At 40.9% G+C, this 20,672-nt stretch overlaps 3 protein-coding genes across 3 annotated transcripts; all 3 read left to right on the top strand.

The window, feature by feature from the left end:
• Positions 1–48: 48 nt before the first annotated feature.
• On the top strand, positions 49–4,073 carry ntan1 (N-terminal asparagine amidase). Its single transcript, XM_034544021.1, has 10 exons — positions 49–288; positions 981–1,083; positions 1,391–1,456; positions 1,559–1,667; positions 1,759–1,832; positions 1,928–1,981; positions 2,062–2,118; positions 2,202–2,299; positions 2,507–2,620; positions 2,799–4,073. Exons 1-10 carry the CDS (start codon positions 208–210, stop codon positions 2,961–2,963), a joined length of 921 nt encoding a protein of 306 aa, XP_034399912.1. The 5' UTR covers positions 49–207; the 3' UTR covers positions 2,964–4,073.
• Positions 4,074–4,443: 370 nt separating this feature from the next.
• On the top strand, positions 4,444–8,633 carry mpv17l (MPV17 mitochondrial membrane protein like). The gene is made up of 4 exons (XM_034546134.1): positions 4,444–5,058; positions 7,039–7,109; positions 7,449–7,478; positions 7,929–8,633. The coding sequence occupies exons 1-4, from the start codon at positions 4,752–4,754 to the stop codon at positions 8,151–8,153; spliced, it is 633 nt and encodes a 210-aa protein (XP_034402025.1). The 5' UTR covers positions 4,444–4,751; the 3' UTR covers positions 8,154–8,633.
• A 1,915-nt stretch (positions 8,634–10,548) lies between these two features.
• On the top strand, positions 10,549–20,170 carry bmerb1 (bMERB domain containing 1). Its single transcript, XM_034545271.1, has 5 exons — positions 10,549–10,642; positions 14,146–14,266; positions 16,682–16,755; positions 18,863–18,977; positions 20,080–20,170. The coding sequence occupies exons 1-5, from the start codon at positions 10,549–10,551 to the stop codon at positions 20,168–20,170; spliced, it is 495 nt and encodes a 164-aa protein (XP_034401162.1).
• The last annotated feature ends 502 nt before the right edge of the window (positions 20,171–20,672 follow it).

The following is a 20,672-nucleotide window of genomic DNA, read 5'->3' as shown; positions in this document are numbered from 1 at the left end:
TACGCATTCGTGCTTTTGAACCGTTGGTGGCGCTGTGTCAGAAACTGAGAGCCGGAAACCGTAGAAGAAGAAAGCCTTCAGGAAATTCCATTCGGTTATTTGGTTTTTCAGTTACTCCGTATTTTGAGATATTAAGCCATAAAATATGAAGTTACGATCTTTATAATAGTAGGATAACCAGCTGATATTAAAGTGGACCTTAAGAAAATGCCGTTGTTAATTCAAAATAGAGGACTTGACCGCATAAGCTCGACAGCGGAACTGTTCGACAAATATCCACATTTACAGGTTTGTTTCTAGAAAGTGTGGCTGAATTTAGCTTGCTGAGATACTGTCAGTAGTTTTTTTATTAGTTTCTTTTGTAAGTAACAGTGCATCATTTTTTTGACAGAGTAGCTGTTAATGATAAAGCGAAATAGTTATTACATCTATTAACGGGATTTGGGTGTGTGTGTATGTGGTGGCAGACAATAATCAGTCCGGGATAATACAAACTATCATGTGATATTTTCTTGGTTATATCTGAAGTAGTGTAACGTTATTAAATTGTAAACGGTGTGTGTGTGTCCTAAAATATAATGAACAACTACCAAATAAGACAAAATAGGAATAAAAAAAAAACAGATGGCTGACTTGATTGACAATATTTGCAACTTCTGTCTAGTCTTTATTGAGAATTATTTGACCTAACATCAACTTAAAGGACGGGGGGCGTTTATTGTTTTTACACTTTTACACTTATAACATTTCAGTGAGTCTTCTCTTTCATCAGTTGAAAGATAGGTCTACATTTTCCTTCACTTTGACAAATATAAAACTACATTTTTTTGTCAAATAATACTACGACCAATAAGATCCCTAAAATGAAGATGTACAGTCTGTACCAATAACTGTGAAGTAACACTAATGAATATTATAGACCGATGTTGTTTTTGTTTCTTTTTCAAACAATACATTATATTTTTTATCTTGTGTCACAGGAAAATGCAAGAACATTTAGCTCCAAGCTACTTGTTGATGTCGACCCAAAGTGCCTCTTATATGTTTCACAAAGAGAGTTTGCTGCCACAACACCAGCAGACAGTAAGTAAAGCCTCACGATTGGAACATATCACCTGAATATCAACCCTTCGTATTGCTAAGCTCACACACAGAGGTTATTGTGACAATTCCTAAATATAGGAAAATGTCTCCCCCAACAGAAGTCTCGGTAGTCTTTAATGCAGTGAGTTCAGCCGTAATACATGTTTTTGCTTTTTCTTAATTGGACTGTTTGGTATGAAATCTAGAATCACAATATTTGTTTGTCTCTAACTAACTCCTAGATAGTCCTTTAGGTGAACCATTCGGGATCCTAATGATGACACCTGCCTTTTGTTGTACCCATCAGAATGTGTTTCAGTAATTGGATCTGGTGACGCCACCACCTGCCATGTGGTTGTTCTGCGACACACCGGTAACATTCCTTTCATTAGATTCTTACTGTGTGTCTCATTCTGCCTGGGTATGTAGTTAGTTATGCCATTCTTAATGTCTGCCATGTTTTATTCTTTCGTAGGAAGTGGAGCTGTTTGCCTTGCTCACTGTGATGGTTCCAGCACCTGGTCTGAAGTCCCGCTCCTTGTGAAAGCTGTGATGTCTCTGAGTAGCGTCAGTAAGGAGGGCAGGTAGGAATCACACAAATAAACATGCATAATAATGGTGCACATCTTATTCGAATGATCTTTATTTCCTTTACTTTTGCTTGCCATTATGCAGACTTGAGCTCCATCTTGCCGGGGGATTTAACGATGAGTCAAAAACATCCCATAAACTCAGCCTTAACATACTGGGTATACCCTTTCAACTGACCTTGTGTGTTATTGTGATATTATGCTGCCAGCATTTAAGCTTTGTAACACGTAAAAATACTCTTTTTACTTTACAGCAGCTTTCCAGAAACTGAAAGAGGATATTCATCTGGAAACATGTTGCATCACAGGTAACTTTGATACTCAGTAACTGTTGTTTTTTTACTAGTTCCGCCTTCATCCATTTTACCATTCTGTTCTGTGTTTGTAGAAATGAATGACATTGTTGTTGATGGAAGAAGTCATCGTCCTGTAGTATACGGAATAGGTAAGTGATGAATATGCTACAAAGTGAGCGCGTTAATGGCATGTGACCTCTAATATATGGTATACATGTCTGTTTCTGCACAGGTGTGAATGTTAAAACAGGGGAAGTGTTCCCTTCGTCATTTACTCATAAAGGACCTGCAGAGGAGCTGCGATCGGCAAGGACCTTCACTGGGGGACAGGTACTATAAGATATATATTGTAGTTTTCTATGTGTGACTAATTTTAAGTATGACACAAAAACTTAAAGCCACCTCAGTGTTTATATTTGATGATTATTACCCCTCAAATTAATAATTTGCTAATTGTTTTATTCACTATATTTAAAAGAACACAATGCCAATTCTAAGATCATTGATACAGTTAAAGTGTTTCTATTCTTCTTGCAGATGGCAGACATATATGACTCAAGTCGAGGGCTTGTTAAAATTGGGCCTTGCAAGTGGTCTCCAAATCTGGATATTGCCTTCTGGTTGTCACAAAATGATGACACAATTTTAAAGGTAAAGGATTGTGGAAGTAATTACTCCTATAAAGACAATCTCCCTCATCCTTTGTAATATGTCCCTATTTTCCTTGCTTAATTCAAGGTCTCAAAAACTCTCAAAAGGAATGTGAAGCAGCAGTCCTGAAAGTGACATAATACAGACTTTGACTCTGTTATTTCTCTCCCATGCCCAGTACCTGTCCACCTCTCCGATGGCTGAGCCGCCACACTTTGTCCAGCACATGAAGACCACCATCCAGTTCCTTTTAGAACACCCCAACTCTGATAGCCTGTTCCCCGGGGGTCAGCCACAGCTCTACCACAGGACTGAGAGGGGGGACTGGGAGAGGGCTGTCTAGCCAAAGAGATCTACTCGTATCTCTCGCTGGACCTTACCATGGAACCTGACTGTTTTTGCCTCTCAGCTCAATGGATACACTGTGACCCATCCATCCACTGTCTGTATTTTGTTTATTGTGTCTTAACATGGAGGTTGGCCCTGGCTGGAGCATACTGCATGTGTGTTGAATGGCTATCCTGACCCCTCTGGCTGGTCCAGTAAAAAGAGTAGAGAAGGTACAAGTGATTATGTTAGTGCCTGTAACAATGAATTGTTCTACTCTTGGGAGATGGTGTCAAATATGGAACTTATATCATCTGCTGTGTTGCAGTAAGTAAGTCAAGGTTAAAGTCCTACTATACTTGGCTGTTTGGATTGTCAAAGGATTTATTAACTCTTTTGTCTTGTGTCTAGTCAACAAGTTGTTTTTTCCAAAGCCTATTTTTTCTTCTATTCAGTTCCAAACTTGCATGCATCCACTGTTCAGCTTATAGCAGTACAGTCAAGCAACTTGTACAATTCAAACTTTAATCATTTGCCTTTATATTTTTGTCAGTCAGTTAATGTCAAATCAAACCTGGCCAATCTCAAGCAAGTTGTAAGATTGGCCAGGTATTACAATCTAAAACTAAAGGTATGCTATAGTAATGTATACATAATATGTATTTACTGGGCAAAAAATGTGAAACCATATGAATGATCTAAAGCCTGACCTACTATTGAGCAGTAATTTCAGGTAGAAAACTTGCTGTTTAAAACAGTGAAGAAAATACTAATTGCAAAGCTCTGCATTGTTGAAAGTTTATTTTTCTCTACCAATGCACCTTCCTGATGAAAATGTTTTACTTCATCAGACGGGGGATACTTGGCCATGAATGTGTATGTTTTAGGAAACGGCATGTGTCGATGTGTATACTAATCTGCAGGGGGTGGTGTGGATTCTTAACAAACACAACAAAATATGATTTTACAATTTTTTGAATTTTTTTTATGGTTGAAATGAAAACAACACCATATAAACTGTATACGGCCTTTTCATCAGTTGTGTTGTTCGGGAGATTGCAAGGTACTTAAAGCATGTTTGGACAGACTGTACATGTTGCTAAATAAATGTAAATGGTCAAATCGAGTGTGAAATGGCCATGTGTATGTGTGAATGAGTGTATGAAATTGAAAGGGTGGGAAATTGTTTCAGCATTTCAATAGAAAAAGATTGAGCTAACTTCTTGGTCCAATGCCAATGGTCCAAATATAGAAATGCCAAATATGTCTGTTATTATGTCATTCATTGACCTACAGTTTGTCCATTAGGTAGCACTATCAAGTCTTGTATGTTCCATATCTTGGCCACAAATGGACGGAATTCTGAAATGTTTTATGTTAATTAGTAATATAATGGTGTTTATACTGAATCTGTACCAGATCACCTCAGGTTGAACTACCATGGTGGCTTCCTGCCTATTTTTTTTTTTTTACGTAAAAAGGGGCGTAGTAATTTTACGCAAACCCGAGCTGGCCGGTGGAAGCGCAAACTGACAGGTCCCGTGCGGGGTATCGGATCGGATGGTGGATGGCAAGCAAGTATCCTCTCTGAGATTTACTTCACGAAGTTTCATTTTACGAGGAATATAAACACTCTGTCGTCGATCAGCCTTATGAGCGAAATTTCCATCGAAATCCGGTCTGGAATATTCACACGTCAGTCGGTGCGATGTGTCACGTTTAGCGAACATTAATTTGAGTAAATTACAGTTCGCTGACGCCACATTTCGTCCAACATAGCGACAGTAACTGTAAACAATACACAATGAGACAGGCGCTTTTGAGACAAGTCCGCCGGTTCCCGTGGATCACCAACGTGACACTGTACGGCTGCCTGTTCGCCGGGGGGGACTTCGTCCACCAGCGCTTCTCGCGGACGACGCAGGAACTGGACTGGCGACACACGCGGAACGTGGCCGTGGTCGCGTTCACTTTCCACGGTAACTTCAATTTCTTCTGGATGCGGTTCCTGGAGCGCAGGTTTCCCGGGAATTCCGTCAGGATGGTGATGAGGAAGCTGCTCCTGGACCAGACCACAGCGGCACCTCTGGCCACCAGCGTCTTCTACACAGGTCACTGGGGGAGCGGGGCGGCGGGGCACCACAGTTACCGACAGGGCACCACAGACAGGGCACCACAGACAGTGCACCACAGATACCGACAGGGCAACACAGATACCAACAGGGCACCACAGATACCAACAGGGCACCACAGATACCAACAGGGCAACACAGACAGGACACCACAGATACCAACAGGGCACCACAGATACCAACAGGGCAACACAGACAGGACACCACAGATACCAACAGGGCACCACAGATACCAACAGGGCAACACAGACAGGACACCACAGATACCAACAGGGCACCACAGATACCAACAGGGCAACACAGACAGGACACCACAGATACCAACAGGGCACCACAGATACCACAGATACCAACAGGGCACCACAGATACCAACAGGGCAACACAGACAGGACACCACAGATACCAACAGGGCACCACAGATACCAACAGGGCAACACAGACAGGACACCACAGATACCAACAGGGCAACACAGACAGGGCACCACAGATACCAACAGGGCAACACAGACAGGGCACCACAGATACCAACAGGGCACCACAGATACACAGATACCAACAGGGCACCACAGACAGGGCACCACAGACAGGGCACCACAGATACCAACAGGGCAACACTGATACCAACACCACAGATACCGACACCACAGACACGGCACCACAGACAGGGCACCTCAGATACCAACAGGGCACCACAGATACCGACACCACAGACAGGGCACCACAGATACCGACACCACAGATACCGACACCACAGACACGGCACCACAGACAGGGCACCACAGATAACAGGGCACCACAGATACCGACACCACAGACAGGGCACCACAGATACCGACACCACAGACAGGGCACCACAGATACCGACTCCACAGACAGGGCACCACAGATACCAACAGGGCACCACAGATACCGACTCCACAGACAGGGCACCACAGATACCAACAGGGCACCACAGATACCGACACCACAGACAGGGCACCACAGATACCAACAGGGCACCACAGATACCGACTCCACAGACAGGGCACCACAGATACCAACAGGGCACCACAGATACCGACACCACAAACAGGGCACCACAGACAGGGCACCACAGATACCGACAGTCTGCTGGGTAGTTAATGGTTAACTTCAAAAACAGACAACATAGCTGTCAACTTGTAACATGAGCCGGAAACCTCTCGGTGCTCTCCTCGTGTGGTGTAAAGATCAGTAGTCCTGTAACATACCCCAACGAGCAGAGGTCAAGTGTAAGTCATCACTGAGCAGATACTGTTAGATTTCATATTGGAGATGAGGTGGGGTGGAGGATATGAACCATCCAACAAGAGGGTTAGTATTACTGTATGCATGGTAATAAATGGCAAGAAATTACAATAATACAATACAATAATTTTATAATTCCTATTATATTACATTAGTAAAGTTGTTTTACTGAGTATGGGCTTTCATTCAAATATAAAAAACCCAATAAAAAACAACAACTTACAGTCAAAAAATACACACACATAACAGAGATAAATAATAGCCCACTGGGCTTATTTGAAGCCTCCACTTATATAATATTAAAATGTCACAATATTATAGAAAAAACACAAAATGAATATAAATAAGATATGTCTACGTAATATTATTAATCGGACGCCAAAAAGCAAAGTGGAAAACCGTAACATCAAACTACATTAAAAACGCAATTAAAATCTCATAATACTGATGCTTAATTACTACATTGTACATGCGGTCGGACTGATAATGTTTTCAAGATAATGTGTTTTCCCAGTGTATTAATAACACTGCTTGAGAAAACATGATGTGACATATTTCCTGAGTGATTATGTATCTTGCTGCTATAACACACACACATCATGTGTTTATTGTCCCCTTAGACTGTCTTTAAACCGCCCATCAGTCAAATCACGGTCACAGAATGAACGGTCATTTATCGGGTCTTCACTCAGGTGTCAGCTTCTTGGAGGGCAAAGAGGACATCTTTGAAGACTGGAGAGAAAAATTCCTAAATACGTATAAGGTGAGTTGGAGCCGAGAGAGGCTGTCACCGTATATTCGTCTTGACATGTTGTGACAAGTTAACTGTCTAAATCTAGACAGAGGAGAAGCTCCTGCCTGTGTATCTAAAACTGATGCTCAATATATTTTGAATACAAACAGCTCATTTATAATGTATTATTTGGTTTTGGGAGATCTCTCCTGATAGCTCTCCGACTTTCACTCATTCATATGAATCTCAATCCCTAAAGTTGAAAGTTTATGTTTTTGTCATTATAGATTTCAGTACAGATGTCAATTAAGTTCTTTGTAAGCGTTTAATTTTATTTATTATGCGCTTTCTGTTTGTTTCTCTTTTCAGACAGGGCTTATGTTCTGGCCATTTATGCAGGTAAATATTAACATCTCTCATGCATGGATGTTAGTTGTTGACCCTTGTGAACATAGACAATCTAAGGTCAAAGGTCCACTTGCTAATGATTCTTTACTCTGAATCACACAACTTCATGATGAACCTGAGTTGTGGCTCAGTAAGTGAATCTCAGAGTTTAGATTTTTTTCACCATTAAAAAGTTTTCTCTAACTTCCGTTAATTTCAACAGCTGCTATATGTGATAATGTGATACATTTTGAAAGACAAGCCTGCGGATTAAAGCTTGAAGGACCTATTCCAAATATCATAACAACACAGAACTGACCGAGTGAGTGCTGAATACTGTAGTTTAAACTGGAGAATATAGATTCTTTCAATAATATATCTGAATAATGTTTCAGTACGTGAACATGTAATATACCAGTACAATGATATAGACACACGGTAATCTGTATCTGCCTCCCTCAGTTTGTGAACTTCGCCTTGGTGCCTCTGTACATGCGGACCGCCTTCACCGGCTGCTGTGCCTTCGTGTGGGCCACCTTCCTTTGCTTCTCACGCCAGAGCGGTGACGGCACGGCCGGTGCTGCTCTGGCGTGGTTGTTTCCTCACAAAGAGGATGGAGCAGAAGTCAATGACAAGACAGATGCTTCCAAAGAGGGAACAGTAGCATCTTCACCTACTCAGAACTGAAGTGAGTGGAATCAGTGGTTGCGATGGAGGGGGACTAAACATAGTTGAAGCAGGTTCAGTGGATGGCTCTCTGTGGTTAATGTTGCACTAACTCTGCCAGGGTTTGAGTTAAAAGTCTCACTGGGGTTAAACTAAAAATGTGACCCACGTGACGCTCTACGGTGCTTTGGAAAACTAAGGGAGGCAAATGGGATGTATATTCCGTATCGTATTCAATACGCATACGACACATCACCTCCGTGGGAAATATTCAGTCCTACTTTTCCATCCCGCTGTGAAACATCACTTTATCTTCAGGTTTGGTTTTTAGAAACGCAGTCTTGTGTCTTCACAAGAGAGTTCCCCTTTTCCACATTCTCCTGCTTTACATCTAAAAACAGGAATAAGAAGTGAAATGTGGCACAGCAGCTAATCTGATTTATTAATTTAGATTTTTAATTTCATGAAATTTATCGAATTTCTAAACATTTAAATATCAGTCTCATCTCTTAAGGGCTTTGGTTTCAGTTTACACTTTGGTACAAGAAGTGCTAAACACACATGCATATACAAAATAAACTTAAAAACACTAGAACAGATCTGAAAACACATGATTCATTTCTACATTTTCAACTTTTGTCCCCTAAATATTGTGTCAACGAGTTACTACTGAGGATTACTTTGATGCTTGACAATGGTTGTCTGAGACATTAATTTACTTGAATGTGGAAATGCTGCCTGTCTTATCGTACTTTATGTTAATGTGGTACTATTATATATATTTGCGTCATTTCCAAATGTTTATAATACTGTCTGCTATTTTACACATTTTTGAATTTGACCTCAGTACTTGAAAAACAGTACTAGTTTCATCGCCTAGTGATTCTTGAAAGCTGGGTGTCAACAAAACGTCAGTTGCCTATATATATATTTCTATATAGGTCATTTTTATAAATAGCTCAGTACAAGAGCTGAATGTTATTCCTATATATGAGTTTAAAAGGTTTATTGTTTCTGTTCCTGCAGATCATGAAGGAAAAAAAATGTAATTCACTTGTGTTCATGCATTACTGAAATCCCCGGTGTCACAGAGAGATCTGTCTATTTTCCCCCCTGATGCATTTGAGTGTAAAATGGAGTTGGCAATTATGCATTTTGAAGTAACATATGTAAGAGTGTGATTATATTATTATATCTGTCTCACAGAACTGAATGAATGTGAATGACATTAATAATACAACAATAATCGTTTAAACTGCAGAGTTTTTGTTTCTATTTATTATTTGTATGCTGATGTGCAACACTGGAACTCAAGGAACAAATCATATCATATGTATTTAATTGTATGTATTTAATATTACTAACTAATTGAAAGATGTGTACCTTTACTACATTTATGTCTCAATTTCTTTTTTTAGTTTGGATATCACAAAGATCGTCGGCGCTGTACAAATTATTTTATCACACTGTTGTAGAGATAAATAATATTTATTGTTGATTAAACTAAAACAAATCTCCCATTGACTCATTGTGTTTACTGAGCATACATCTAGACAAAATAAATCAGTTATAACTGACAGGTGACAGGCTTGAACCTATAGTTCTATATTGTTCAACAGACACACGTTTCTTGATCTAAAATATTACATGTATGTTCTCTGTTGCTATCAGAAGGGCATGTTTAGGGTTGTGTTCAAATAGTATTAATTTGTCTATATTACTTGAAGTTTAAATGCAATTGCATCTCTTGTGGGAATATATTGAGAACAACACATACTTTAAAGGCCTGCCTGCTGCTGCATGCTTTTCACAGTCTGCGTTTCCACTCTCTGTTTAATCTCTCATGCTTTGAAGACTTTTTCAAAATTAATAAAGTTGTCTCTAAATTTGTAACAGATTGTTCAAACAGTTTCCATGTTGAATCCAATTTTGAATAAAAAACCAGCCCCCCCCCCCTTATGTGAAAACATCTGCCACTTATACTTTGGCAGTTATTGCAGCCTGCCTAATACACTTAGGGGACAACAGAGCCGTTGCTTGCTTTAAAAACAAATGTTTTTATTTATAATAAATACCTCAAATAACCAGACAGAAACAAATTCTTGGTCAGGTTGATAATAAAAGCTCCAGAGCAACGGTGTGCCTGTTGTTTTATTTTTTAACATCATCTCGATGCTAGTGGGTGTCTCCCAAGTCTTCAACATCTCCGCCCGTTCTGCGCATGCTCCCTGCATCCTTTTCTCCATCCACACGTCGAGGCACTTGCCAGCTTGAATAAAGATGCTCAACGTCTCGGGTCGCTTGAGCCTTGTCACCGGGTGAAACTGAGTTATCTGGAGGGACGCACCCAGCAGCGCCGTGTAGATTTAACTAACAGACTCGTAGTATTCTGGTTTCGGCGCGCGGGCACTCCGACATGGAACTGAAGAAATCTTTCTCGGACACCGAGCGCGCGCTCAGGAGCTACGGTGCCGTGTCGGAAACGGCATGGACCACGGACAAAGGTGAGCGTCATGTGTGCGAACACGATGTGGTTTTACCGTCCGGTATTCAAGAATAGCACGTGAGCGTCTCCAGATGTTTCAGCATATGTTTCACTCTGCAGTTATCGTTGAATGGGTTAATGGCCCGACATGACTCACAAAGGTTTGGGATGTCGGCTCTCGATAGCGCTGCCTTGGTGCTGAAGGGCCTATACATTCCCCGGCATGCACACTATGCATGGTGTTCGCACTGTTTCTGAATGGATGTGGGCCGAGGAGGAGTAAACCACAAACACAGCGACCCCAGACTTGTTTATTTGATTCAGGCTGATAACGCATGAAGCAGGAGCCCGGACAGCTCTGTACCTCTGATAAATAGGTTAGAGCATATCACTCTGGATTTCAAGAAGAATACTTTATGTTTATGGCTAAATTCAATTTCATAAATATCAATTTCAGTTGTTATTTTTTGATTGTTCAGAGGCTGAGAACAAAAAATAAAATGTTCTGCACATGAATAACAGTTTATATTGACACAATACAACATCACCACGGACTACAGCCTCAATGATAAAGCCGATGAGCAAACACCTCTGGAACACAATGTCAGCTACAAATGAACACAAGTAGAAGAGCTGATTTGGATGTTTCTATTATTTCATCTATTTGCATATATTTAATTTGTTCAATTTAGGGATGGAATTATGTTACTGTTACAATGTGTCCAATGTGATGTTTTTACATTGCAAGTTAGTTTTTTAAACCCACAGCCCAAAACCTAAAGATATTCAGTATTGTAAAAGAAAAGAAGCAAATTGCCACTTTGGAGATGCTGGAATCACATTTTGCTTGATACATGACAATTATTAGCAATTAGTATTTTGTTGATTGACTTGTCCGCTGTAAACTACACCATAAACTACAGCCTCAAAAGTGACTCTAAGGCTGAAGAAACACCATTTCAACATAAAATAAATATTAATAGTGGCAGAGGCGTTGTTTTCAAGGTTTCTATAAATGTGTCCTGTTTGAAGACGGCCGATGAATGACGCATTTGAGATGTGTCCGGGTTGATTCCTCTGACGATAACTCATCACAGAAGAGCAGGGCGTGAAAAAAAACTTCCAGATTAAGTCAGAGAGGAACAAATCATGTGGTGGATATTTTTAAACACAAACACAGATCCAGCTATTGCTCTCTGCCTGTGTTTCTATTTGAGGAGGTGTGTGTTCCGGAGGCAGCAGCAGTGTGTATACAGTGTGACTGCAGGACGTGTCAGGGGCGTCTGCATTGGATGTCATAAAGATGCTGACGTTTCCCTGTTGTCAAGCCCCATGTGGCCGCTGCGCCGCACCGATCCTTTGCTCTACAGGCTGGTTACTCCTCATTAAATTTATAATCCTGATGTTCATTGACAATCCAGATTGTTTTAATTAAACAGAGCCTTTCAAGCTGATTAATTAACTGAGTGTGTGAGGAGACTGGTTCATATTTGCAGCTGATGACTTGTGCCCGGTGGACAAGCTAATTAGGAATACGGAAGCTGTTCGTTCCTCGTAATGTCTTATATGTGTGAGCGGCTTGCTCAGATGAGGTCGAGCTGTTAAGACATTATTGAGCTGGCACTTTGCCACCAGTCAGAGCTTATTGCAGCTCGGTCTTATAGATGGTAACCACGTGGCTGGAGTGTGCAAAGAAAAACAAGACACACAAAGAAAAGGGAAATAAAGAAAGAACATGTTAGCTCCTGCTGTGTGTTCCATGGTATAAAGTTTGAGTTTGGCGTCAGCGTCTTTTGTCAGCAGACACGTCGGGTGATGATTCAACATCAGCGAGGCACAAGCAAAGCGAGCCCTCCTGTGCAGACTTCTGTCTGCTGTGGTGAGTCAGCTCCGTCCTCAGCAGGCATCCATGAAAAGTACCACACAAGCAGACTGCAGTTGATGTTGCTGCAGGATGACGAGGAGCTGATCCTCTAATGTTACAAGACACACACACAGTGGATACATGTCATACCTCACATCTGCTCTGGGTGACAGATGCAAATAGTTTGTTTATATTCAGGTGTATGAAGACCGCGGACTGGGGACGTTGTTCTCCTACAGAGTGGTTGTGTTATAGGAAAGATTAATATCCATATGAACAAGTGTGTGTCAAATGTAAATATTTGTGTTTATAAACAGAATATCTTTATGTTTTGGATAGTTGACAGGATGAAACAAGACATTTGAAGACATCCCCTTGGACACCTTGGGCATGTTTCACTAAACTGAGATGTATTGTTCTTCTTCCAGAGCCACAGAAGATATTATACAAATATTTCATAGGCTGAGTAGTTCTTCTCATGACGAGTAAACTGATCTTCATGTGAAACATTGATGAAGTGCTCCTTCAATGATTTGTAATGGATATATAGATGTGAATATTTGGAGGAAGGAAGCTCGATGACTCTAGGACAACACACTTAATCCACTCCCTCAGCTTCACACTTAATAAATGTGTTTCTTCAAATCAAGATTCATACTTCATGTTGTTTGGTGCTAATTAGGTCCGTCTGATACAGCATTTGCAGCATTGGCCAGTGTATTGATCAGTGCAATACGTGTTGTGTAGTAAGTGTTTGTTAATTGGCAGATATGAAGAGTGTGGGCTCAGGGAGGAATGAGCCAATCAGCAAGAAGCCACAGCTGCTCATTGATCTGTCAGTATGAAGATCTGTTTTTCTCTTCCTCAACAACCTTCTGCTTTGGAAAATGATCTCAACAAACCTGTACTATATACATAAATAAGGGTCTCGCCTCGACTTAAGAATTTCTTAGTCGACTAACACTCGTAAGATTTTGTAGATAAATCGATTAGTTGATTTAATCAACAGATCTTTAAAACAGGGTTCCTCCACAAAGAATCATGCAAAAGCAGCACTTTAAATATTGTGTTTAACAGAGATGTGCTCATATGTTTCGTGGCAAAAGCATAGAAAAGGACTAATCCATTAAATAGATCTTAGCTGACAAAGACCAAAACGATTGATTGGTAGACTAATTAACTACGAGGGGGCAGCGCTATTAAATCCTACTTTTCTTCATGTCACACACATTGCCACATAACGATGAGTGATTGAAGCTTTGTGCCTAAGGCACTGCTGTGACTTTAAAACACAAATCACAGCTGAATTTGCAAATGCTGCTCCTCTCCAAATGTCATGTTCTTGGCTGATGTGAGATGCCACGTCATAGGGGGACGAGGTGGGAAATGTGTTTGGCACGATGCAGACACTGTGAGAAAGTTTTCAAAGTGACAGAAATATGGAACTCATGGATGCATTTGTAACATGAAATCAAAGGAAAAGTGCCGGGAGGCTTTTCTTGAAACCAGAAAATACGCTTCAAACTCTGAAGCACTGTCCTTGAGAAGGAGAACTATCTGCACAACAATGTTAAATGCTTATTTCTCCTGTCTTTACAGACTCATGTTTCCCTGCTCTCTCCTTTCTTCCTTCCTATTCCTACTTACCCTCCTATCTCTCCCAGGTCATTCCGATGTGTCCATGGCAGAGAGCACCATGGCTCCAGAAGAGATCGAGGTGGAGATGGCTCGTATCCAGCGCCTGCGAGAGGTCCTAGTGCGCCGAGAGTCAGAGCTGCGCTTCATGTGAGTTGCTGACATGTCGCTGTTTATGTAACAGCGAATGTGATCGAGTGTGACGAAGATTGAATCGACACAGTGTCATAACAACTCCTCATTCTGTCCTTGAGTGGATAATGAGGTTTTCTGTGTGGACACTCTCATGACACAATACATTATAGAGTTATTTCCTTGTGATATACAATGGCTGTGTTAAGATATACTGTTCGATACCGAGAGAGGCAGTCTATGTATGTGTATTGATTATGCAGAGGGCTGAACATGCCAATAGCAGCTGATGAGTCATCATGATGAACTCATTTGGCTCTTCATCAACATCAGCCTCGAGGATTATGGATCAGTGTTTGGGAAGACATATTGTGTTAATTTCCTCTCTGTCTAAAGCCACGCTGCATTTATAATAGAATGTAATGTCACATTTTTTAAAGTTAAATCCGGGTTCTCATCGGATTGTTCAATACAGAGTAGACTATAGATTATATTCACAGTTGTCACATGTCAAAACCCCTATCACAATAACAGTTTACTTCAGTGAAAGACAAGTAATAGCAGCAAATTCTCATTGAAGCTGATGAAATCATGACATATTTGGCATGACCAAATAATTCAACAAATGGTTGGAGCTCAAAATAATTCATTTTGCATCAATAAAATAAATGTAAAATATATATATATTGTTATTTAGTTTACAGGATTACCAATTAGACATTTTAGAACTTTTATTAGATCACAATATATTGATATTCTGTGAAGGAAGATTTCACACTCCTACTATATGTCAAACAATTTCAGTCTAGCTTAAAAGCTGTTCAACATGTGCCGTTTTGATTTTGTTTTGTTACCATATCTTGTTGTTTTTCATAAAAAAGGAGAACATTACATTATTAAGAAGTGAATATTGCGTCTTTATAAAACTGAATTGACAGTGAAAATTCAAGCTACTGCCCTGTTTATGTTCATGTATTGAACTGTATCAAATCGTCTCAACATTGTGACATATCGAAGAGAACAGTGTATTTTGTGGGTCATTACACCCCGAACGTTGGTGCTTGATGGTTGACGTGTTGCATGAAGCTGATACACATCTTAGAAAGCTCACAGTTGATTATGTTGATTCACACGCCCTCTTGAAAGGCTTCATTAGACTGCCTAGTGCTTTCGTTTCTGATGCTGTCAGGCTCCGTGTGACACACACACACACACACACAGTAGCAGATGGAGTGTCAGAGTGCAGAAGCTGCTGGAATCCACAGATAGCATTGAGAGAGTGAAACACGAGGCAGAAAGAGGGAGAAAAACAGAGAGGGTCAAGGGGGAGATAGAAAGAGGAGGGAGACGTAAAGCGGAGCAACAGGGATACATGCAGAGAGAGGAGGCTGTGGATGAGTCATCGGCTTGATCTATCACATGCAGACAGAATGAAATCTGGGGTAGCTGTCACTGCTCCGCAGAGAGAGAGGGAGAGAGAGAGAGGTTAGGATCTTGGAAGGAAGAGGGGGACATGTGTAGGCCTCGAGGGTGAGACTTCAAGGCTGCAGGGGGCTCGGAGAGCAGCGTGGATTGATTCATGTTGCATGTTCTCCATCTGCACACCCTCTGATGAGGCACATCGGGGCCTGAGGCAGAGACGTCTTGATGACAAGTTCAAGAGTGGATTTTACAGTACAACACTAGGGATTAATGCTGAAATAATTTGTCGACAAATCGCTCATTCAGACAGAATGGTAGATTAATTGTTTCAGTGAGTTATTAAGCAAACATGCCAAACATTCTCTTTCAGGTTTGCAAATGGTTTGACGCTGTTCTCTGATTTGTATCAAGTTAATTGAATATATTTGGTTTTACAGGATCCCTTTCCCTATCTGTCTCTCAAAGTATTGTGGTTATTAGTTTCAAAGTAGGCTGTTTTGCACATTTTAATTTTCGTAATACGCATAATTTTTTTGAAAATAAATATGTGAAGAGAATCTTACAACATTTAACACAATTTTTAGACCAGAGCTACTGATGTGTTTATTATCCATTAGACCACATAACAATTGGTTTGAGTGAATGTCTTGGAATGTCTTGGAATTATAGATTACAAATAAAATAGTCTTTTTACGCATCCTGAGTTTGGAATTTTATTTTCATCTGTGTTTTGTATAATAAGGGACATATTCAAGTTTCAAAATGTATTTCTATGTTTTGGAAATAGAATAACTTTTCATTTGATCAAAAAGACATACAATTGGTGCCTAGATCCATCCCACAGATCTTTCAGTCTGCTTTTCTTCCAGAGTTCACGATACAATACAACTCTGCCTAACATCATTCCAATCAGATTAATATATCCCAAACTGGAAGCAGCTAATAATATATGTTGCCTATAATCTGATGGAGGCCAGTGATTTATTGTTTTATTTCTCTTTCTTTTTCTAGGATGGATGACATTCAGCTCTGCAAAGACATCATGAGTTTAAAGCAGGAGCTGAGACAGATTGTCACAGTGCCAGGTACAGTACACACACACGCGCGCGCACACACACCCACACATCCACGTACGTACATATATACACCTTAGATTTTCTGAAGAAACCCAGCTGTAAGCATATCAGGAAATAAACCTCTCAGAATTGATCCTGGAATTGACCAAAAATAGTTTTTGGCAGAAAGTGCTTTTGTCACCCAAGCCAGTGATTTATTGAAGCTGTCGTTGCACTAATATGCATTATTGATTATTTGTCTCATGTCTGGTGGAGTTACACGGGTGAGATAAGCATGCAAACACATAAGCACACATGCATCTGCATGGTGAAGGCAATATGAGTTGATGGAAACTTTGCAGGCAAAAGGAATTTTGTGTTTGTGGCGCAGAGTACAGAATCAAATATTGGTTTAACTCCACAGTCAGTTCCAGTGTTGTCTGTCGGCGTCTCAGATGCAGCGGTGATGTGCTGGAAATGGTTCAGTGACGTTAAAAGCACCACATAGTAACGCAGAGGACCTGGCAACAAGAACAACACATTCGTCCTCATGTGTCAGTGTGTGTGAGCAGAAGGGGCTGGTGTCGTGTTCAAGGACACGCACAGCAACAAGACACATGCACGTCTATTAGCTGTTCTGGGAAAAGAACCAGTGACAAGGCGTGTTTTTAACCACTTGCAATATTACCCTGCGATGTAGAGAGTGAGGACAGAATAACAGAAACGCCTGATAATGTTGTGGAGCTTATGTTTGAATGAATATTGTCAGAAATACATTGGTTTACCTCTGTGGTCATTTTTGATGTTGTGATTTATGTTGATTTGATTCATAGCTGCAGTCAGAATTTAAAAAACAAATCCTCCCAGTGCAAGCTACAAACCCACCTGCCCCACATAGCAAGAAAGACAGAGTCAAGACAATCCAATTTAAATCGATCCTATAGGAAACTTTCCCTGAACAGCGGTAACTGTGAGAAACAATGAATGTAAATATAACTTTTTTGTTTATGAGAAAACTCAGCACAGGGCACATTTATGCTGACAATACGCCACCATAAACTACTGGTCATCCCAGACCAAGTAAGACTACAGAAGAAACCCCCCCGAGTGTATTAAGTTGAGCAACAGTGTCTTTTATTGCTTTTCAATTAAAGTTTTCATTTGTAAGAGGACGAATGTGTTGTTTTTGTTCAGGAGCTTTAGCAGAAGATTTTTTTCTTTTTAGAGAAATACAGAATCTTTGATCGTATTTATATTTGTATTATTATTGTGGAATGAAAACCACCAAATCCCCCCCCGACCCCCTCAAATAAAACCCCTAGAGGACGAGACCTCCCTGTCCTCAATGGTGGCTGCAGCTTTGATTGCATTATATTGTGAACCGTTCCTATTATTGTGTCCACCCCCTATGTATTTGGGATTAGGGCAAAACTGCACACTGTCACACAAAAAGTGCCCCTCGCTGACATTCCCATGAGCCACTGGGGCCTCATGCATGCTGTTGCTAGGGGTCTGGCAGCCCAGTACTTCACTCCAGCACAATGAGTCACGTGACCAACACACCCCGTGGCCTCTCTCCACGGTCCTCTGACATTGGGATCCCTCAGATTGTTGTGGAGGAACACACATGGAGCTGCACCGCTCCACTTTGGGTCCAGGTGGGAGAACGAGCTGATATTTGCAGCCTAGATACCAGCAGGGTCAGACAACCTCTCTGCAGCTGTCTGCGCGTGCCGTGCATGCATGCATGCGTGTGTGTGTGTGTACACTATTTATGTCTGTCTGTGCTTTAGAGTGTGAAGGTATGGAAGGCGAGACAAAACAAAGTGGATGTTCCATTCCTTGATGTCTGACTGAATAAAAAAATAAAAACAAAACAGAGCTCTATCATTTGTCATTTAGTCAATACCTTATTTGTTGTAAATTATATATGAGAGAAGAATTATGGGTGTGTTTGTGATGTGACTCAGTGTTTAGGAGTCAGCTGACTTTGCTGTAAGGTAAAGGTCAGTTGCCAGCAACATGTACGAACCTTGCTTTTTATTCCATGTGAGGGTATAACATTATGTTTTCAGTTCAGTCATTCTATTTATTTATGCGTTCATGACTATGATTTTCCTTCTTTGTTTTCCCCCAGAGAAAGAAAAAAACAAGAAACACCGGCAGCGAGAAGAGGAGCTGATCCTGAAGATTCATAAATTGGTGCAGAAGAGGGATTTCCTGGTCGACGATGCAGAGGTGGAGAGATTAAGGTAGAGCGCTCCCACATACAGGCACAATAAATATCCGGGAGCTGACCGACTGTTTATTTACTCAGACAGTGTGTTGGTTTGAACTGCATCCCCAGTTTGTTTCTTCATTTGAATAAACATAGGATGATTGAGAAACAGCAGGAAGGAGACTCATTAGAGTAAATGTGAGCATGACTGAAGGTGGGGCACCCGGTGCCTTCATCACCACAGCCTGCTGTGTGTGGGAGGCTGATTGATGACCATAGCTCTGCGTTGTCATTTTCAGCCTCATTTTCAGCCTCCCACAGGCTAACGAGTGTGACGCAGAGTTAACCTTCAGATAGATGTAATATTCAATGACAGAACCTCACAGCCTGGTTTTATAACGCTGGATGAGAAATGCAAATTTAAAGGTTCATTTTTAAAAAGTGGTACGTCAGATGTGCTTTTGTTATGTTTTGTTATGGTTTAGTTTAATCAGACCTTATGAGTCACTGTGTCAAAGTGTGTAACATTGTGATATGTCGTCAAATCAAAGCCGCAAGTAGCAGTTTGTGCTTCTCATTTATTTACACGCAAGTCACAGAGCTGAAAAGAAGTGAATGTATCAGCAAAGTTATTACAATTTATTGCCATGTTGGTGCTCGAGGAAAAGTCAGGGAATCACCAAAATAATTGGGATTCATCGTCTGGGGAAGATGGATATTTGTACCAAATGAGAGATATTATTAGATATTTCATGGCGGACCAAAGTGGTGGACTAACTGACTGACATTATGTCCAAAGAGCTACGCCGTGGCTAAAAATGATTGAGATATTTTTACTCCTGGCGACAAAGACCACAGGTGTTACTAATCACATGACTTACTGGGACACTGGGAGCCATCGTTAATACCAGTCAGACAGCATGCACATTAACAGGACCCTGACACAAACAGCTAAATGGAATTCAGCCATCATTAACTTTATTATTTCCACCTGTGCTTTTCCTACTGTGACAAGTCTAAACATCTGTTGTGAAAAAGGCTCATAAAAAGCATGAAGCCATTCACTGACTTATAACCTCCGTGTACCGATTGTATTGTATTCAAACAGCTGACTATGTGCCTCTTAATAAACTCAGGGAGCAAGAGGAGGACAAGGAGATGGCTGAGTACCTCAGACTGAAGCTGATGCCTCTGGAGAAGAAGCTCAAATCCTCACAAAGTGAGTGACCGCGTTTGAAAAGAAGTCACAAGTGTCGTTCGCTTTCACTTCCAGGGTGTGATCATCTCTTTTCCCTCCTCTTTCTTTCCATCAAGCTGCTCCAAAGCCTAAGAGACAAATCCCAGAGCCACCTCCCAACAAGCCATCCATCACCAAGTCAGGGGTGGCCATCATTAAGGACTGCTGTGGAGCCACCCAGTGTGCCGTCATGTAACCGACACAGACCTCTTTATGACCTTGTCGTCCACTTGTCACAAACACACTCACATCACATCCCATACATCACTTCCTGTGGCTCAGTGAACCTTGGTTAACTGTTTTCCCCTCGAAACTGCTCAGGAATCAGGTTTGTAATGGAATCGCAGATAGTTTCAGCCACAAGGCTTCAGCTCAGAGTTTGGGAGCTGATCCCGAGTCAGTGCTCGAGGGAAACTTTACAATGAGGCGCTTCTGTAAGTGAAGACACTTGTTCCCAGTGTACATGAAGTAAAGGGAACTGTAAATGAACAT

This window comes from Cyclopterus lumpus, chromosome 1, assembly GCF_009769545.1.
Source record: "Cyclopterus lumpus isolate fCycLum1 chromosome 1, fCycLum1.pri, whole genome shotgun sequence".
In the NCBI taxonomy this organism is placed as follows: domain Eukaryota; kingdom Metazoa; phylum Chordata; class Actinopteri; order Perciformes; family Cyclopteridae; genus Cyclopterus; species Cyclopterus lumpus.
The sequence above is the reverse complement of the archived record's forward strand: the minus strand, read 5'-3'. Positions and strand labels throughout refer to the sequence as shown.